The sequence below is a fragment of the Kwoniella dendrophila genome, chromosome 3 (genome assembly GCF_036810415.1).
Source record: "Kwoniella dendrophila CBS 6074 chromosome 3, complete sequence".
In the NCBI taxonomy this organism is placed as follows: Eukaryota; Fungi; Basidiomycota; class Tremellomycetes; order Tremellales; family Cryptococcaceae; genus Kwoniella; species Kwoniella dendrophila.
This window is the reverse complement of record NC_089478.1, coordinates 646,778-663,221: the sequence shown is the minus strand read 5'-3', so window position 1 is coordinate 663,221 and position 16,444 is coordinate 646,778. Positions and strand designations below refer to the sequence as shown.

Below are 16,444 nucleotides of genomic sequence, written 5' to 3'. Positions count from 1 at the left end.
GATACTATTCTGTATGCTTGAAAAGTTCGTATGCACCTATATAACCAGCGAAGAAGGCTGATAGAAGGATTGTTGGGTCCTTTAATCAAGTATCACCGATAGAGCGTTTGATGTCGAAGTTAATCCCAGAATATCAATTCTTGATTTCCTTTCTTCGATTTTTCGCTAGATCATATGTTTGAAACACGTGCGGTAAACAAGGTTGCGCCGATTTCAACAATATTTGATCGAATAGATATGTTGACAGGGTGTTTATGGTGTTGAAGCTATTGGTTATTGGATTATAAAGCTCCTGTTCATTTCATGGAGACAAAAGAACGATCACCTCTATTGCTTGCAAGATCCAAAATGACAAAATGACAAAATGGCAAAGTGATAAAACGCGAACAACCTTGAAAACCAAGATATCGGTTACCTAGGGGAACATGAGTGGTCCTCTATATATCACACCCACATAAGGGCAATCCGCCAGTAACCATTACAGTACACAGGAGAACAAACATATCATATGTATAGCTTCGATTCGATGAAAGGGATGCTCTTTATGGATGTTGAGATGACACACAAATCATATACAGCTAGGTTTCCCACTGAATCGAACTAATCAAAAAGCTTCTGCGTGATTTACAGCATGTTATTGATGGCATCCTTTGTCCCGACCGATCATCTTTCCAACAAATACAAACTCAGATTTCAAATCTATTATGACCCTCTCTATATATTCTATCATTATCAAATCTAAGCAAGAAGAGTCCCTTTACTCAACACTTTCTATGAATTTTTTAACTAATTCAACAGTTTCATGTGGTTTTTCAGCATGTACCCAATGACCTGTATCTAAAATTTCTAATTTCATATTTGGGAAAAATTGTTCCGCTACAGGTATATTTTTTCTATTTATATATTTTGATTGAGAACCTTTTAAAAATAATGTTGGACCTTTCCATATTGGTGATGTAGGAGATATTGTTTCTGGTGATGTGGGTGGAGTATAAGGGAAATCACCTATATGTTTGATAGCATTTGATAATAGCTCAATAGGAATTCTGAATACTAAATGTGGATTATGACCATGTGTTTGTTTGGTATTTGTCAATAAAAATTGTCTTGTAGGTAACGACTGTTTGTGGGAAGATATAAGAATATGTCAGGTTGAATTACTATCAATGTATCTTGGGGTTCGGTAGGATGGTCTCAAGTACTCTCGATCTTGACTCACTGGTTCAACTTTTGCGAATATACCATCTGCTTCATGTTTCGTTTTGACTTGAGCTTTTTCTACTTCCATCATTGCATCTGTATACGCTGAGAATCTACAATAAGACTTTCGTTAATTTATCTTGTTCATAGATAGGTAAAAACAATAATAGCGTCAACTTACTCAGGCGAAATTTTGCCGATAGCAGGAGACATATCTACACTTATTAACGACCTTAAAGGTGAATTAAGCTTTTCATTTAATGCAAATGCCATGACTGCTTTACCTCCCCTATATGTGGTAGATGAAATGATAATAATTTAGTGATTCAAGCACGATAAAACAGACATGATAATAGATACTCACATACTGTGTCCCATCAGGTTCACACCAGAAATCAGATTTTGTTTTTTAAAGAAATGGGCTAGGTCTTCTGCCATCGCTGAATATGTATGTGGTTCAGCATGCGGTGAAGTACCGTGATTACGCAGATCCTGTAATAGAATGAGCTAAGAAGTGCATTGACATATTTAGAGACTTACCAGCGTATATACAGGCATACCGAGTTTCGAAGCGAATGTTTTAGCCAAAGATCTCCAATTTTGCTTAGAGCCGCTTTAAATATACATCATTAGGCTTGTCGGTTCCCCTTACATCGATTCACAGATACTCACAATAATCCATGACAAATTACCAACGTCTGTCCTTTAGCTGTTACTTCTTTCGGCTGTACCAGGTCAAATGCCATATCTATTGGTATCACATGTTGAGGAGATGAAGTCGAGGCATGCTTTTGCGTCACTGAGCATGTTGAGAAGGCACTTGAGCTTGACGCCAGAGTGATTTGACTATTGATAAGCGGTCGAGGCGTTGTAGATAAGCCCGAAATACATCGGGTCACACCAGATGCAGCAGTAGATCTTCTTGCTGCCAGCTTCGAGCGGATACCTGCGAGTCGTGGAGTTCTTATAGCCGTAGACCTCATTTCGTTATACTTAATATATGCTTCAAAAGTGTATTACGGTTGTCATTTGGATATACCTGAACACCTGTCCCTTCAATTGTTTTCTTGCTTGCAATGTAGTCTTCGCCAGAAATCTGAAATCTCCAACGGCTACCTCCGCTTGCCGCTTGCCGTGATCCGAAAATGATAACCCCGTTCCTGAATCATGATGATCTGTACAAGCTAAGATTACAGTGAGTGCCGAAGCCGACTGTATTCGCGTTGGTCTTTCAGTCGCCACTCACTCGTTCATTCGGCAGTGGTCTGTGCGTAAATCATATATATGTACGTTATAACAAGGTATTATTGTTCTTTTCAACTTCACTTCAGCATCTATTCGATATCATTTGTATCAAGATGACCTATTATATTTTTGGCTGAATGGCCTTTAAGCTGAAATAATACAACAAGAGCAAATACTACAATAATACAAATACGAAGAAGAGGGGTGAAATCTATTCATCATGCCACCTCTCTTCACTTCAACAAGTTGGACTACTTTGGTTCGTAAAGTAGCTACAGCAATGATATATACACCGAAACCAGCTTCTGCTGTAGCATTTTCATCGAAGAAACCTAGTTTGAATAACATACATAAAACTAGAAAAGCTATAAATCAAATTATACAATCATCTTTTCCTTCATTAAGTACACCTTCACATCAATTAAATTACGCTACTATACCAATCAAATCATCTTCAAGACAATTTTCTTCTTCAGCTAATGCTACTTCGAGATTTGGAAAAGGTTCTTCTTCAAGTAAATTAGGTCCAGTCAGACAAGGATTACAATCTAATGGATCAAGACCAAAATGGGTAAATGGACTTTCGATTCAAGCTAATGTAGGTTTAGGTTCAGCAAGAACATTCGCTTCATCAACTCATCAAGTAGTAAATAACAATATACCTATTGTATTTAGAGCTTTTGCTTCTTTGATTGATGATGAAAATAAGAAATCTTATGGACAAAGTTTACCGAAACCTAGTAGATATACACCATATTCAAAATCTAGACTTAACAGAAAACAAAGAATTACAAGAAGAACTTCGTGTTATTCTATTGATTCTTCATTTATTGAAGATCTTAAACATTATTTCCCTATTTCAATTAGATCAAATTCCAATGAAGAAGTTTGTGATGAGAGGCCATTACTTTTAGAACCTGAATTATTGGTGACTGAAGGTAAAACCACTGTTTTAGCATTACCTTTATCACCATCATTAGATGAATTATTATCCAATTCAATGTCATCAAATAAATATAGTGAGATTTCAGTGGGAATATCGATCCTATCAAATTTAACAAAAGGTTTATTATCCATTCACAATTCTTTCTCATTGCACTCTTCAACGAGAATTATACCTTTATTGAATAAATTAGATAATTTAGGTATATTAGATTATCATCCCGGTAATCACCTTTTAGTAGAAACTGAAGTTTCGAACGATCCAATCACAAATCAACCTGATATTTTGAGATTAATATTCAATAATAGGTCAGTTTCAGACATCAGAACTATCCTAGGGGAAAGTTTAAGATTAAACGAAGAAGGTCAATGGTGGGCTTTGTATGAAATCTATTCTGAAACCCCAAAACGACTAATAGACTTAACTCAAGTTGAAAGAAAGGAAATTATGGAAGAGTGGGGTTCACCAATCATAAAACCTACACTGTCAAGAGTACAATCCGAACAATTAGTTTTTCCTACTTTGGACATGTCAGTAACTCAACCCCCTCAAGAGGAGGAAGACGAAAATCAAGTGAGAGAAGTTATATTTGATTTCTCTGAATCCTCATCCGAATCAGAGTCTTGGCCTTCAAGTGGAACTGATACACCATATCCAATTGATAGTCCATTATCTGAATCAATCGTTTCAACGTTATCGACTTCTCCCAATGAGAGTTTAACAGCCTCATTATTATCAAGATTATCAGAATCTCAGAATGAACAAACTGGTATTTGGTCAATATATCCATCAGATTCAGACTCAGATATAGAATCAGCTTTTTCTGAATTTGAAGAATGGAATCGAGTTGATCAAATGCTTACTCCTGCTATTGACAATGAGAATGACGTTTCTGACGAAGTTATAGTCACTTGGTCTGGTTCAGGTCAAGGTTTTGGTTTTTTAGCTCAACCTTGGTAAATAACATTGATCAATTTTGTGTAAATCGTTGTATCCGTAATTTCATCTATATTTGATATTATTGTTTAGTCTGTTTTTCTGCTTTTGGTTTTCCATGTAAAATAACGCAACGCAAAAAATCATGATGCATCTTCTATTTGATATACATATATCTATATCTTTCGTTCCCTTCTCCATCACTTGAAAACTCAAGAATTGTCTATCGTCTACGTCCTTTCTTACCTCCAGCATTCGCACTTGTACCTGATTTGCTGGGTGTATTAGACCCTGATCCAGTATTGACCGTTGCAGTAGTGGAAGATTCTGTTGATCCAGCAAGCATATTTGATAAACTGGGTAAAATTGAAAAACACGGAACAAACCAATATTAGATCATTCCACACACTTTGACGCTTGAAGCAGTAAATTTACAACCATGGTTATAGGTGAACTCACGATCCAGCTAAATCCATATTTTGATATTTATTCATTTTCTCTCTTGTTTCTGCCATTTCTTTAGCCATTTCTGGGTCCATATCTGACAAACTTGCCTGTAGATGGGGTAGCAAAGAGGAGTAGCTGATCAGCCTAAACATACAATTTATAGAATGCATTTATATATTGCAGAAGCACTTGATGGTGAAAAGAAGAAGGATTTATATGATTGAAAAGAGAGATAGTATTAACGAATGACATCTGACTTACAGTTAATTTAGGTAAAGCAAATAACATAATAGCACTAAACAACATCATTAAAACCATTGGAGATTTTAATAATCCACCTAAATTTAAACCTGATTTAGGTGTAAAGTAATCTTCTTTAGCTAAAGGTTGAATTAATAAAAATGGATTAAAAGGTATTGAACTTAATGATGTTGTTAAAGGTAATTTTGATGGAAAGAAAGGTTGTACGTGAATTTGGAATGATGGTTCAGTTGATGATGATGCTATATCAGGATCAGGTTGATCTGATGGTTGAGCTGGTGAAGATTGTTCAGGTATCGCTACTGGAGTTTGAGGTTCTACTGTTATTAAATACTATGGAGTAACAATATTTGAATCAGTTCCTGGGTCATGAGCACAATATAACTAGGCTATTCAATGTATGCTGATTGGTTTTTTGTTGCTTTTGACTTACAGATTGAAAGATGTATCCAGGTACAAGTGGTTCTAAAATATATTCACCTTCCTCTAAACTAGGTCTGCTCTCAGTGTAAAATAACAATTACAAGTTGTCAACCATCTCTCTTCTTCTTTGACGTTGAATGAAACATAAGAGCAAGTATACTAGCTTACACTTCAAAGCTACCATCCTTCTTTATCCATAATTTCCTTTCACCATGATTTATCGATACTTTACTTCCAATGGGTAAATCAAAGCCTAGATGATGAGGATTAAGAATGGATACCATCAATCAGTCACGATTTATAGTGATGAATACCAGGTGACCTCACCAAAGGGTTGAATGTGACTTACGAGGAAGTATATCACTAAATTGTATTTGACCATTCAAAGTGACAGCTAAAATTGAGGGTAATAGCGTTCTGCGATGAATGTCAAATTAGCGATTTGTCAATGGACGAGAATCAAGGAAGATCAATTACAGTAACGCCAAAAAGTTTGCTATGAATTTCATTTCCCTTCAACAGATGATGACTCTAAGCTGAATGCTGTAATAGTTCGTTATTGAGAGAATGCGATTATAATGGAATAGTAGAAAAGAATCAGCAAGATGAGATGGGATAAATGAATGTTAAAAGTCTGCCCGACTTGCAGTGACGCGGTTGAGTCTACTTAACTTGCTCGTACGGTGACCGGCAAATATACGAGTTGATAGATAACTTTGATAAGCGGACTAATACCTTTCTTCTTCTTCTTCTTCTTCCTATTTTGCATAGCAATTTTGCTAATTCAAAAAGCGATATCCATGGTTCACTGATATAGATATTATAGATTATAGATTATAGAGTTCATGGATATGGTTATGGTTCAAAAGCATTTGTTTTCCATCTTTGACGTTACCAAACAAGGTGAGTGTGAATACATCTTATCTCCATTTTCAGTTTACAAATACCAAAAAAAAAAGGATTGGTCGAATAGATGTTTTGGTGATGCATATTACTAAATATACGATGTATCTTACTACTAAAAGTGTTTTATACTACACTTTTATCAATTGGAATCGTGAATCTCAAACCCTTATTACCTGGCCGTAAGTCATGCACATCACAGATTTCAATGACATTGGATATTTTTCGCGGACGACTAATTGAAATTAATAAATTATGATGATTTAGACGTATTGATTTTACCTAAAAGAGTTGTACCTAGATTATCAGATCTAAATCCGAGTGAAATTTCAGATTTATTTCTGACTGTTCAACATATTGGAAAAGGTTTAGAAAAGTATTATAATGCTCAAGCCTTAACTGTTTCCTTACAAGTAAGTATCTATATTACCTTTCCTGATCTAATGCCGAGCGGGCATTACGTGTGGGAGGTTCTATCATATCAGACTTTGATAGGGAAACTGAAGATATCATTTCACCTCAATTGGTTTTTGAGTAGGACGGAAAATCAGCAGGTCAATCAGTACCTCATGTTCATGTACATATCTTACCTAGACATTCGACCGATTTCAATGGTGAAAACGATAAAATATATCCTTTATTAGAAGAAAACGAATCTAATTTGAAAGAAAATTTGAATCAAACATCACAACAACAAGCTGTATCGAATGGCGAACCAGGTGATATTGTCAAAAACAGTATATCTCCTACTGGTGGAAACGATCTAGGAAATGGAAATAATAAGAACATAGGAAGGAATTGGGATACTCCTTCTGATGAAGATAGAAAACCTAGATCAATGGAAGAAATGATCAAAGAAGCTAAATCATTTGAAAAATACTTCAGATCGTTAGCACTACATAATTAATGAAATGTCATGCTTTAAACGGAATTATCGAAGACATACTCCCAATTTACTTGACTCATGAGGAAGATTCGAGCTCGTCGACACAACACAGCTATCATCTACGTGATGACTTTGACCTTGCTGGTACATCTTAAAACTTCCAAGAATGCTGTTTTTCAAAATGTTCTTTACTTATACGGGGAATCGCAAATCGATCGAACCTTCCTATCAGATCAAACAGGCCAATCGAAGTTCCCTGTTTCTGATTTAGACGGGTTTGCACAATTAGTCAAAAGATCTTGGTTTGCTTTGTATGATCTCACCAACTAATGTATTATTCTGATCAAGCATTCTTTCATTTCCAAGGTGTACTGAGCAGGCTCAAATCTGTTCTGTGGATTGTAGCTGGTGGTAGACGAAAGGGGTCACCCTAAGTATGCATGTATATAAACGACAAATTAATTCGGGCCAATTGATGTCCTATATGTCGGACTGACTCGCCTTTCCGATGGCCATAATCCAGCTCTGTACTCCTTCTTGTAGCAGAACACGGAACCAGTGGTATAACGATATTGGCATGATATCGAAACTGCAACAGGCCTTATCAGATTAAGATCTTCAGTTAAGTTAGTTACAACAGCAAGAATAACCTATTACTACCTAATTAAGGAATTCCCAAAGTGAAAGTGGCGATTTGTCATTTTTACGTATCGAAAAGCAGGCAGTTATATGTGGACGGGCATGCGTTATGGGATTAAAATCTCCGCCGTACGGCACATATAAACACAGTCTTTTCGTTCCTTTCCCTTGTTTTGGGTGAATTCGTTTTCGTACTGTACCTCCTGTACCTCCTTTAAGTAGCTCTTCGAATAAACCCCGGAACTGCATGTTGATCCCAAAAAAGAAAAAAAAGGAGTCATCCTCATCATCTTCTTCCTCAATCGAGGTATCGGCCCGGTAGGACAAGATATTGCAGTACTCTTAAAATAACTTTTTTGTTCTACTGCGTTTTCGCCTTGTTGTCAGTGTACCGATGATTTAGATTGTACGTAAGTTTTAAACGAGTGGGATAATACCCAATTTTGTTATTATATTGCGAGTTTGACGAGGTTTACGATACTTTGATCCCGCCTCTCGTTCTGTGCTGATAAAATCAAAGAGAAAGCACTGGTATTGGTATTGAATGAAAATCACTAGAACCTTAAGATACCTTTTACATTTTACCTCACCTTCATCTATTTTCTCCCTTACCGCCATTTGTATCTTTTTTTAAGCTCCAAGACTTGATGATTAATTATAGCATACCTATGGATGATACCGTATTATTTAGTAGTAGACATGTATACAAACGTTTTTATCATCATGTTATCTTCCTGTTTTCTAACCTGTATAGGTGAAAACTGCATTGATGCCGTCGTGGAAAATGAGGTATCCGTTTCTGCTTACTGCATGCATACAGTCTCAATCTTGGAGACGGGAGAAGGGAGATTATGTATGTATGTTTTTTATGTATGGTAACTAACGGAGTTTGAACACTATTTGATGAATTGGCCACCTAAAAAAAGAATAACATAACATAACACAGAAATCTAAAGTTGTAACCAACCCCTTTTTTAATGATAGACCTAAGGTTACCTGATCTGCTGCTTCAATTCCTGTTCTTTCTTGTCCGTTTTTCTCCTTTCTGTCTACTTTCACGTTTTATTCGACCTGCAGCACTCATTGTACTATACATCATCTACCGTCTATTAATCATCATCCTATCTGTAATAGTCATAATTCATCCGTCAAACGCGAAAAACATCAAACAAGAAGAAAAGGCCGAAAATAGATATATACAACTACGGAAACTGATTAATCATAAATCAAATGATCTCTGTCTTAGTTCACAAAAGGAACAACACTTAAACAGAATTACAATCAAATTCTATAAATAACAACCAACCCCATTACATATCAAATTTTGCTATACATACATTCAAATTCTCATATACATATCAAAGGGCGAGAAGATCCCTCACATTGCATTGCATTGAGCATCGCCCTGCACTTGCTTTCAGACTACCATTCATTCATCTTATAAATTATCAATAATAAGAGATTTTGTCCAAACCTCAACAGCACCCTTCAATCATCTACATCGCCTTTTATCACTCGGTGCTCGATTCAATTCTACTATAACAATATATACATAATCTCACGACTAATATCATTCGCAAGTTGATAGACACACCCATCATCATCAAAGCTCTGCACAGCATTTCAATAATCGCCATCTTTATTCATGTGTTAAATAAGAGGATATGACGATAAATACGGATTGGGATTGGGGGAGAGAAGGTATAGGAACAAGTAATCAGGATGACCTCGTTAGATCAATGGGAATTAGATTAGGTGACATAGAAGCTGGACCTTCGCATCGACGTGTATCGTCCTCCTCAGCCTCCTCAGCGTCCTACACACGTAACGTCGATGCGTTAGATGCTACGTGCAGATGCAAGATATGCCTTAAATCTCAACATCGACATATTGGACGCAAACCACGTCGATCAAAGCCATCTTCCACCACCAATCTACAACCTTATTCTTCCTTACTATTACCTACTTTCCTTCTCCCATTTTTACCTTCAACTTTCGCTGCACCAGCACCTGTACCACCTCCAAGTCGAACACATCGTTTAACACCTCGATCAAACTCAGCTACAGCCACAGCTTCACCTGCATCTACATTTACCAGTATAGATGCTACATCGAGCGTTTCCTCAGAGTCAATAGATCCTTCTACCACTTTCGATGAGCATAGGAAAATACAATATCTCACCTCAGTCTCGATTCCGTCTATATTACCGACAGATAATGTTTATGTGGATGAAACTGTCTTACCTTATCTTTTAAGTAGACATGACGATGGTTATTGGAGGCGTGTTGAAGGTGGTTGGAGTATATACGGACGACAAATAGCTGTAAGTTCTCGTCTTTCCACTTTAACAGACCAGCCCATCTTCATTGCTGGTGCCGTTGAACAATTCCTGGTTGAATCGCTGATTGGTTTTTGTCATAGGCACCTACTCATTCTCCAGGAACAGTATTAGCAGATGATGGACAAGGCTCAGTGGATGATTCACAGCCAACGCATACAGCAGCTTCATATGCTGTAGAATCAGTATTACCTAATGGTTGGGGTGTATCTTCAAATCGTACAAGTTTATATAAAATACCGTTGATAGCAACAGCGAGTGTTATCATGGCAGCTGGCATAGTAGCTTTTATAATCTTGTAAGTCTCAGTCTGTCGTAACCATAATCAGAGCATGAATCACTGATATAGGGTGTACATATAGCTATGTGCTAGGTCGACGTAAGAAACATAGAAAACGTAAACGTGCTAAAGAAAGATTAAGACGGAAAGCCTTAGCAGCAGCAGGTATCAAGGAAGAAGAATTGAATTCTACGGCTGCTGAAACAGCGTTCAAAGAGAAATTACAAGAATTGGAAGAACAACATATGGCTAAGAAAAAAAGATCTGGTCAAGCTGGAGTAGCAAAAGCCAAAGTCAGAGTCTGGAACCAACGTTTAGGTATGAGAAGAAGAAAGAACAAAGCTACTACTAAGACCCTAGATGAGGATGAAGATGGAGCTCGAATAAGCGTCGATAGTGCTGGAAACAATAATATTAATGATGATGGATCTCCAGGAAACGAAGACGATGATGAAGATAAACCTGTAGAAGGTGTCGATGAACTTCAATCACCCTCACCAACCAGTATACTAAATAATAGTAGAGAGAATGAGGAAGATGAGAATGATTCTATCAGATCATCCGCAGATCACACAAGAGGTCCAGGTGGTGGAGGGAGTCAAGAGGAAATCGAAGGTACCAATTCTGCCATTACACAAGACCTGTCAACGTCCGGTGTATCAACCAGCAATAGTACAACGACCAGAATCCCTCATTTCCCACCTGCATATCGACCTGCTTCAGTACGTTCATTGCCACGACAAGTCGGTTCATCCTCATCATCCTCTGGTCCCTCTCAAGATAATATCACTTCCACTTCGAGCGATGATCCACCTGTATTATCTGGAACAGAGAAAACCCAAGCACCTGGATATTATCCTGCACCGGCTACTGAAGATGGTGAAATTGCTTTAGCTGTCGTATCTAGATCTGAAGGTAAATCGAGATTGATCGAACCACCTTCTACGACATCCGAAGATGAAGAGGAACAAAGAGAAGAAGAGAGGATCAGGCATATAGCCACTGATGATAAAAGAGTTCTGGAAAGGTTAAGATTAGGTGCTTCAGCTCCTCCAGTTACAAGATCAGAACAACCACAACCAGGAGAGAGAGATTCAGACATAGGCGAAGGTCCTTCAGCACCTACTGTTCAAGTCGATCATGAAGGGTTCGAACAATTAGATGTATCTCATTTGCACGTCCCTTCCACTCCTGGTCTGCAACACACTATATCTAGTTCAGCAATTCAGGAGGGTATATTACCTGCTCCACCCAAACTCAATGCTCGTCTCTCATCAAGATTGAATACTGTCCCTTCTTCACTTACAGATACAAGCCATCTACTGCCCTCTGCACCACCATCGAACTCAACAGCTGAAATAACTCAAGATCTACCTTCTGCTCCGCCTATGCTAGGAGATGGCGATGACAATGAAGTGGAAATATCCGCTCCCCCCGCTCCATCGGCACCTTTGTTCGACTCATATGATGAAGAGCACGAACCAAATGAATCGCATCATTCTTCTGGCCCCTCAGCAACCTCGAGTTCGACCGAAGAGGATCAGCAAGATCAAACTACCAATGATAATGTTACCGAGCAAGTTGCAGAAGAGAGCAGAGGGGAAGGTGCACATGGTGAAGGAGAAGATGAAGGTGAATCAGCACAACATAGAGATTGCGAATCTACATTCGCAAATGCTGTGCCTTCTACAGCTGGACCTGGTTCTGCACCAGTCTTCTTACCTCGCTATGAACCTTAAAATCATAACAATGAGAAATTCGCTTTACCGTACTGGGAAACCTTAGTTTTTAGTCAGCTTTCTTGGGCTTGTCGTTAAACACCTAAACACCTACTTTATAAGTCTAGGTTATTGAACTGAACTTTTTCATTGTATATACGATATTTATAGTTGTAGTCATTCATTATAGTCAATATAATCAAACATTCGATTTTTCTTTATCATTTTACTCATATTTACCAAAAGGGATAATTCATTGTATATCAGGATGCATGATTTATATTTACATATCTATTCACATCATTAATAGCATCATGAATGTACTCTTATCTGATGTACTGTACACTATCAGAGGTATATACAGTAATGCAAGTTACATCATACCATTATCGACCTAAATACCCTGCTACAGTAATAATAATGAAAAGGATTGACGTTGCCTGTATGTAATTTGAATGTTGCTGTGCCTGAAAACGATATATTAGCGTGTATTATTACGCGTATTTGATCGGAATTTAATAGATACGAGAATCAAGTTGAATGACTACTTTGAGATTCATTAGTCAACCTAGTTTCACCCTCTGCCCTCCTCATACCAGCTGGTGAGTATCCACAGATATATTCTCATGAGTGGGTTATCATCCTAACAGAGTGACATTCAGCTAGATACACCTTCATCTATATACGACAAGAAGAACTAGTCCGGTTGATCTGGTTGAAGATGGAAGGATTATTTGTACACTCATCACAATCATCTCCGCAGGGTGGTAGGAGTGGTGGGGGATCATCAGGAGGTCCTAGCTCTGGATCAATGTTGTCATTTGGTATGGATTTATCAAAAAGCAGAACTCCTGTTAGTGTGCCTAAAAAACGAATTGTCACTTCTACTACTTCTACAAAGTCAACATCAATTAAACCTTCAACATCTACTTCTACTCTTAATTCTACTTCTTCTCCGCAAACAAAATCAATACCTCCAGTAGGCATGATACGTAAACCCTCCAAGAATCCTTCAGCTTCAACCTCAAGCTCTTTGAAAGTCAAAAGTAAAGGAAAAGGAGTAGAAAGGATAAACTCGTACTCGAACGATGCGGCTGGATTCTTTGATAACTTGGAGGACAGTCGTAGGGAATATGAAAGACTTTCTGATAAAGTCGAGTATCGTGCAAACAATTTGAAGGAAGCAAGTAATCTCAAATCACAAGATGGAAGATCAGCCAAAAGTAATGACACACATTCATATTCTAAGTCAAGTCACATTGGGAAAAACGATCATAAAGAATACTCCTCTTCTTCGCAAAATCCCAGGTCGCAAAAATCATCTTTGTCACGTCAGCCCAACAATTCTCAAATACAATCTATATCAGATGACGAGGATTTTGATCCTTTGAGTTTAGGTTCTACTCCACCCGGTCACAAACATGATGGTTATGATGATTACAAATCTCAGTGTTCTTCTCCAACGAAATCTCCTCCTTCATCAAATATCAAAAGACCTAATAAAAAGAAAATGATTTTAGTACCTGGTTCAGATGATGAAGAAGATAACAAACCGAATCTTTATCAACATAATGGTTTACCTAAACCCACAAAATACAATAAACGAGATGGACCGCAAGTAAGAGGGAAGAAAAGGTCGAGTGAAGAGGAACGAGAAGTGGATATAGAAAACCATATCAAGAATGTTATAAAACATCGAAGAAGATCAAATAGTAATGATCTTTTTGAGTTAACACCTAAACCACCAAGCAGATACAAACCACGACGTTCGGATGGTTCTTCGTCACCCAATCTTTCATTCGACGGTCATTTTGGTGTTGACGACCTTGATATCTTAAGTCAAGAAAAAGCAGAAAAAGTGCAACAGAAAAAAGATGAAGATCAGGAAGTCGCAAAAGCTTTCTTTGATGATTTAGACAGATTATCAAGTGAGGGTGAATTCGATTTGGATCAAACGAATGAACAGTAAGTTTAGAAATTCACTCGTAATGTTATCACGCAAACACTGGTGGTGACTGATAATCCTACGATTTCTTCTAGAATCGATATAACGCGAATTTTGGAAGAGGGTATGGATGATGACGAGGATTTAAGTCCCGAAGATAAGGCTTATCTAGGTGAGCTGAGTGAACAAGTCATTAACGAATATAGCAACTGATATGTGATATTGCCTTCCAGCGCCATACAAGAGTCAAACTGAGTTATGTCCAGTGAGTTCCAAGATCGATCCCGCTTTCACCTTGAAATCCGGTGGCTAATAATACATTGCAGTACTGTTCGGCACCGTTCCCTGCCAATCCTTCGTTTAACCTGCTTCAACATAAAGAGCAACTATATCATATTTCGACCCCTAATCCGACTCCTAATAACCCTCATGCGAGACAACTTAGCTGGCAGAAGCACATCGAATTTTGTGCGTTGCATAATGCGGAAACCTCCGTTATACCTTTGGGTATCAAAGCTGGGTATCCGGAAAGTATAGCTTTCCTGGACCTTGATCATAGATTAGAATCAGGGTGGATTGAAGATAGGTTAAATGAGATAGTAGCGAATCCTCACACCTCAGAAATTTTTGTGACGATTAACAACGAAATTAGAGAAATGGGTAAAAGTAAATGGAGTAGTATGAAATGGCAATCGAGACCTGAGAATTTGCAAGCTGTTAAACCTGGATAGTGAGTTCAGCTTCAATATTCTGGAATCATGCTAACCAGACATTTATGTTTTATATGAAAAAAGCTACGGAGATCTAGGTAGAACCATAATAATCCATCATTTCTTCTCCTTGCGAAAATGGGGGTTATTACCAACTTTGAAAAATTGTGATCCTCATCATCCACCTTCATTAGATCCTTTAGGATGGACAGAATTTGTTCAAAATGTTCTAGTACCCGAAGCTTCAATCTTGTTGATCATGTCGGATCAAGGTAAAACTAAATTCTCGCGGCAATCATATGAAAAAGCTAAACAGTTGCGAATGGAAAGTGTTAATTATGGTACATGGAGATTTAGAGAAGATGACGGAGATGCACAAGCAACTTTGGAGATTTTGCAAGATGGAAAAGAAGAAAAGAAATCACGAATAAAGACAGCAATGAGAAAGCAGAAGAAAGTCAAACAACAACAGAATGATAGTTATGAGAGTCATGACGATCATGAGGGTTTAAAGTATAAGAGTGGTCATGAATTTCAAGATGATGACGGGAAATCAATTCCAGAGGAAAGATTAGAATCTTATGAATCAACTACACCTAAACCTAAACAACAACATGAAAGTAAACCTAATATCAAAAAAGAAATCATCGAAATTATCGATTCACCAAATATCACTCCTATGAAGATCAAAAACGACAACAACCTGAAATCTATCACCAGTACCAAATCATCAAAAGTAGATAAATACAATAAAAACAATGAGGTTATACCGATTACAAGTATCGATGATGATAATGATGACGGTGACGATCAAATGAAAAGCTCTCAACACACTAATTACAGTGAAGGCTGGGATGAAAATGCATATATAGAAGCTGCTCAAATGGCACCATAGAGATTTAAGTGTAATCACAGTGAAATATCTGGAATGGAGTTTAGTCGATATCAAACAAACTGTATTAATATGTATCATGTTGTATTATATCCTTCTATCTTATAGTTTTCCATTGTATCAATGTTCCACCTATACGTACAACATATGCACTTCCATCATGTATCTCGTTAAATGTGACCACTACATACGAGAGATATGTTACATCTAAGTTGTATCATGCATGTCATATCACTCTTTGACTAAAATCAATCGCGATAAGAGACATGTACACAGATGTGTATAACCTAATTTTCTGACAAAATTGATGTGATATGAAGATACCCTGAAATTCTACTATACTGGTATGCGATATAAGGCCAGTGCCTTAAAGCGGTAAAATTCAGAATATCCGTGCTTTTGTGTATTTTATGAATTTTACCTTAATTGGTTAAAATATGCATCGTGGTAAAATTTTGGGATTTCTTTGCTGCCGGTTAAAGATTCCGGAATTGACAAAACAACATCTTTTTCAAAAAGATTAACCAACATTTAATCTTATCTACCTTAAGTTAATTAAATCATCCACTTATACAGGAATCATCAACACAAAGAAGTGCATACTCATCTACTCGAAAGACCAGTCTCAAAGGCCAACGTTGAAAAGGGAAACAAACAAGACTAAATCGACTTAAACG

At 37.4% G+C, this 16,444-nt stretch overlaps 6 protein-coding genes across 6 annotated transcripts; 4 read left to right on the top strand and 2 right to left on the bottom strand.

Moving 5' to 3' along the window:
- Positions 1-757: 757 nt before the first annotated feature.
- On the bottom strand, positions 758-2,183 carry L201_002562 (uncharacterized protein; the record flags this gene model as incomplete). The annotated part of the gene is made up of 6 exons (XM_066218337.1): positions 758-1,120; positions 1,220-1,313; positions 1,382-1,489; positions 1,565-1,692; positions 1,741-1,813; positions 1,873-2,183. The coding sequence occupies 6 exons, from the start codon at positions 2,181-2,183 to the stop codon at positions 758-760; spliced, it is 1,077 nt and encodes a 358-aa protein (XP_066074434.1).
- Positions 2,184-2,665: 482 nt separating this feature from the next.
- On the top strand, positions 2,666-4,348 carry L201_002561 (uncharacterized protein; the record flags this gene model as incomplete). Its single annotated transcript, XM_066218336.1, has 1 exon — positions 2,666-4,348. The coding sequence occupies one exon, from the start codon at positions 2,666-2,668 to the stop codon at positions 4,346-4,348; it is 1,683 nt and encodes a 560-aa protein (XP_066074433.1).
- A 199-nt stretch (positions 4,349-4,547) lies between these two features.
- Positions 4,548-5,964, bottom strand: L201_002560 (uncharacterized protein; the record flags this gene model as incomplete). Its single annotated transcript, XM_066218335.1, has 7 exons — positions 4,548-4,680; positions 4,784-4,878; positions 5,033-5,365; positions 5,466-5,529; positions 5,624-5,708; positions 5,805-5,872; positions 5,933-5,964. The coding sequence occupies 7 exons, from the start codon at positions 5,962-5,964 to the stop codon at positions 4,548-4,550; spliced, it is 810 nt and encodes a 269-aa protein (XP_066074432.1).
- Positions 5,965-6,306: 342 nt separating this feature from the next.
- Positions 6,307-7,265, top strand: L201_002559 (uncharacterized protein; the record flags this gene model as incomplete). The annotated part of the gene is made up of 4 exons (XM_066218334.1): positions 6,307-6,358; positions 6,481-6,540; positions 6,626-6,771; positions 6,897-7,265. The coding sequence occupies 4 exons, from the start codon at positions 6,307-6,309 to the stop codon at positions 7,263-7,265; spliced, it is 627 nt and encodes a 208-aa protein (XP_066074431.1).
- Positions 7,266-9,547: 2,282 nt separating this feature from the next.
- Positions 9,548-12,241, top strand: L201_002558 (uncharacterized protein; the record flags this gene model as incomplete). Its single annotated transcript, XM_066218333.1, has 3 exons — positions 9,548-10,207; positions 10,306-10,520; positions 10,585-12,241. The coding sequence occupies 3 exons, from the start codon at positions 9,548-9,550 to the stop codon at positions 12,239-12,241; spliced, it is 2,532 nt and encodes an 843-aa protein (XP_066074430.1).
- A 700-nt stretch (positions 12,242-12,941) lies between these two features.
- L201_002557 (uncharacterized protein) lies at positions 12,942-15,770 on the top strand (the record flags this gene model as incomplete). The annotated part of the gene is made up of 5 exons (XM_066218332.1): positions 12,942-14,185; positions 14,261-14,337; positions 14,399-14,430; positions 14,492-14,895; positions 14,960-15,770. 5 exons carry the CDS (start codon positions 12,942-12,944, stop codon positions 15,768-15,770), a joined length of 2,568 nt encoding a protein of 855 aa, XP_066074429.1.
- Positions 15,771-16,444: the final 674 nt, after the last annotated feature.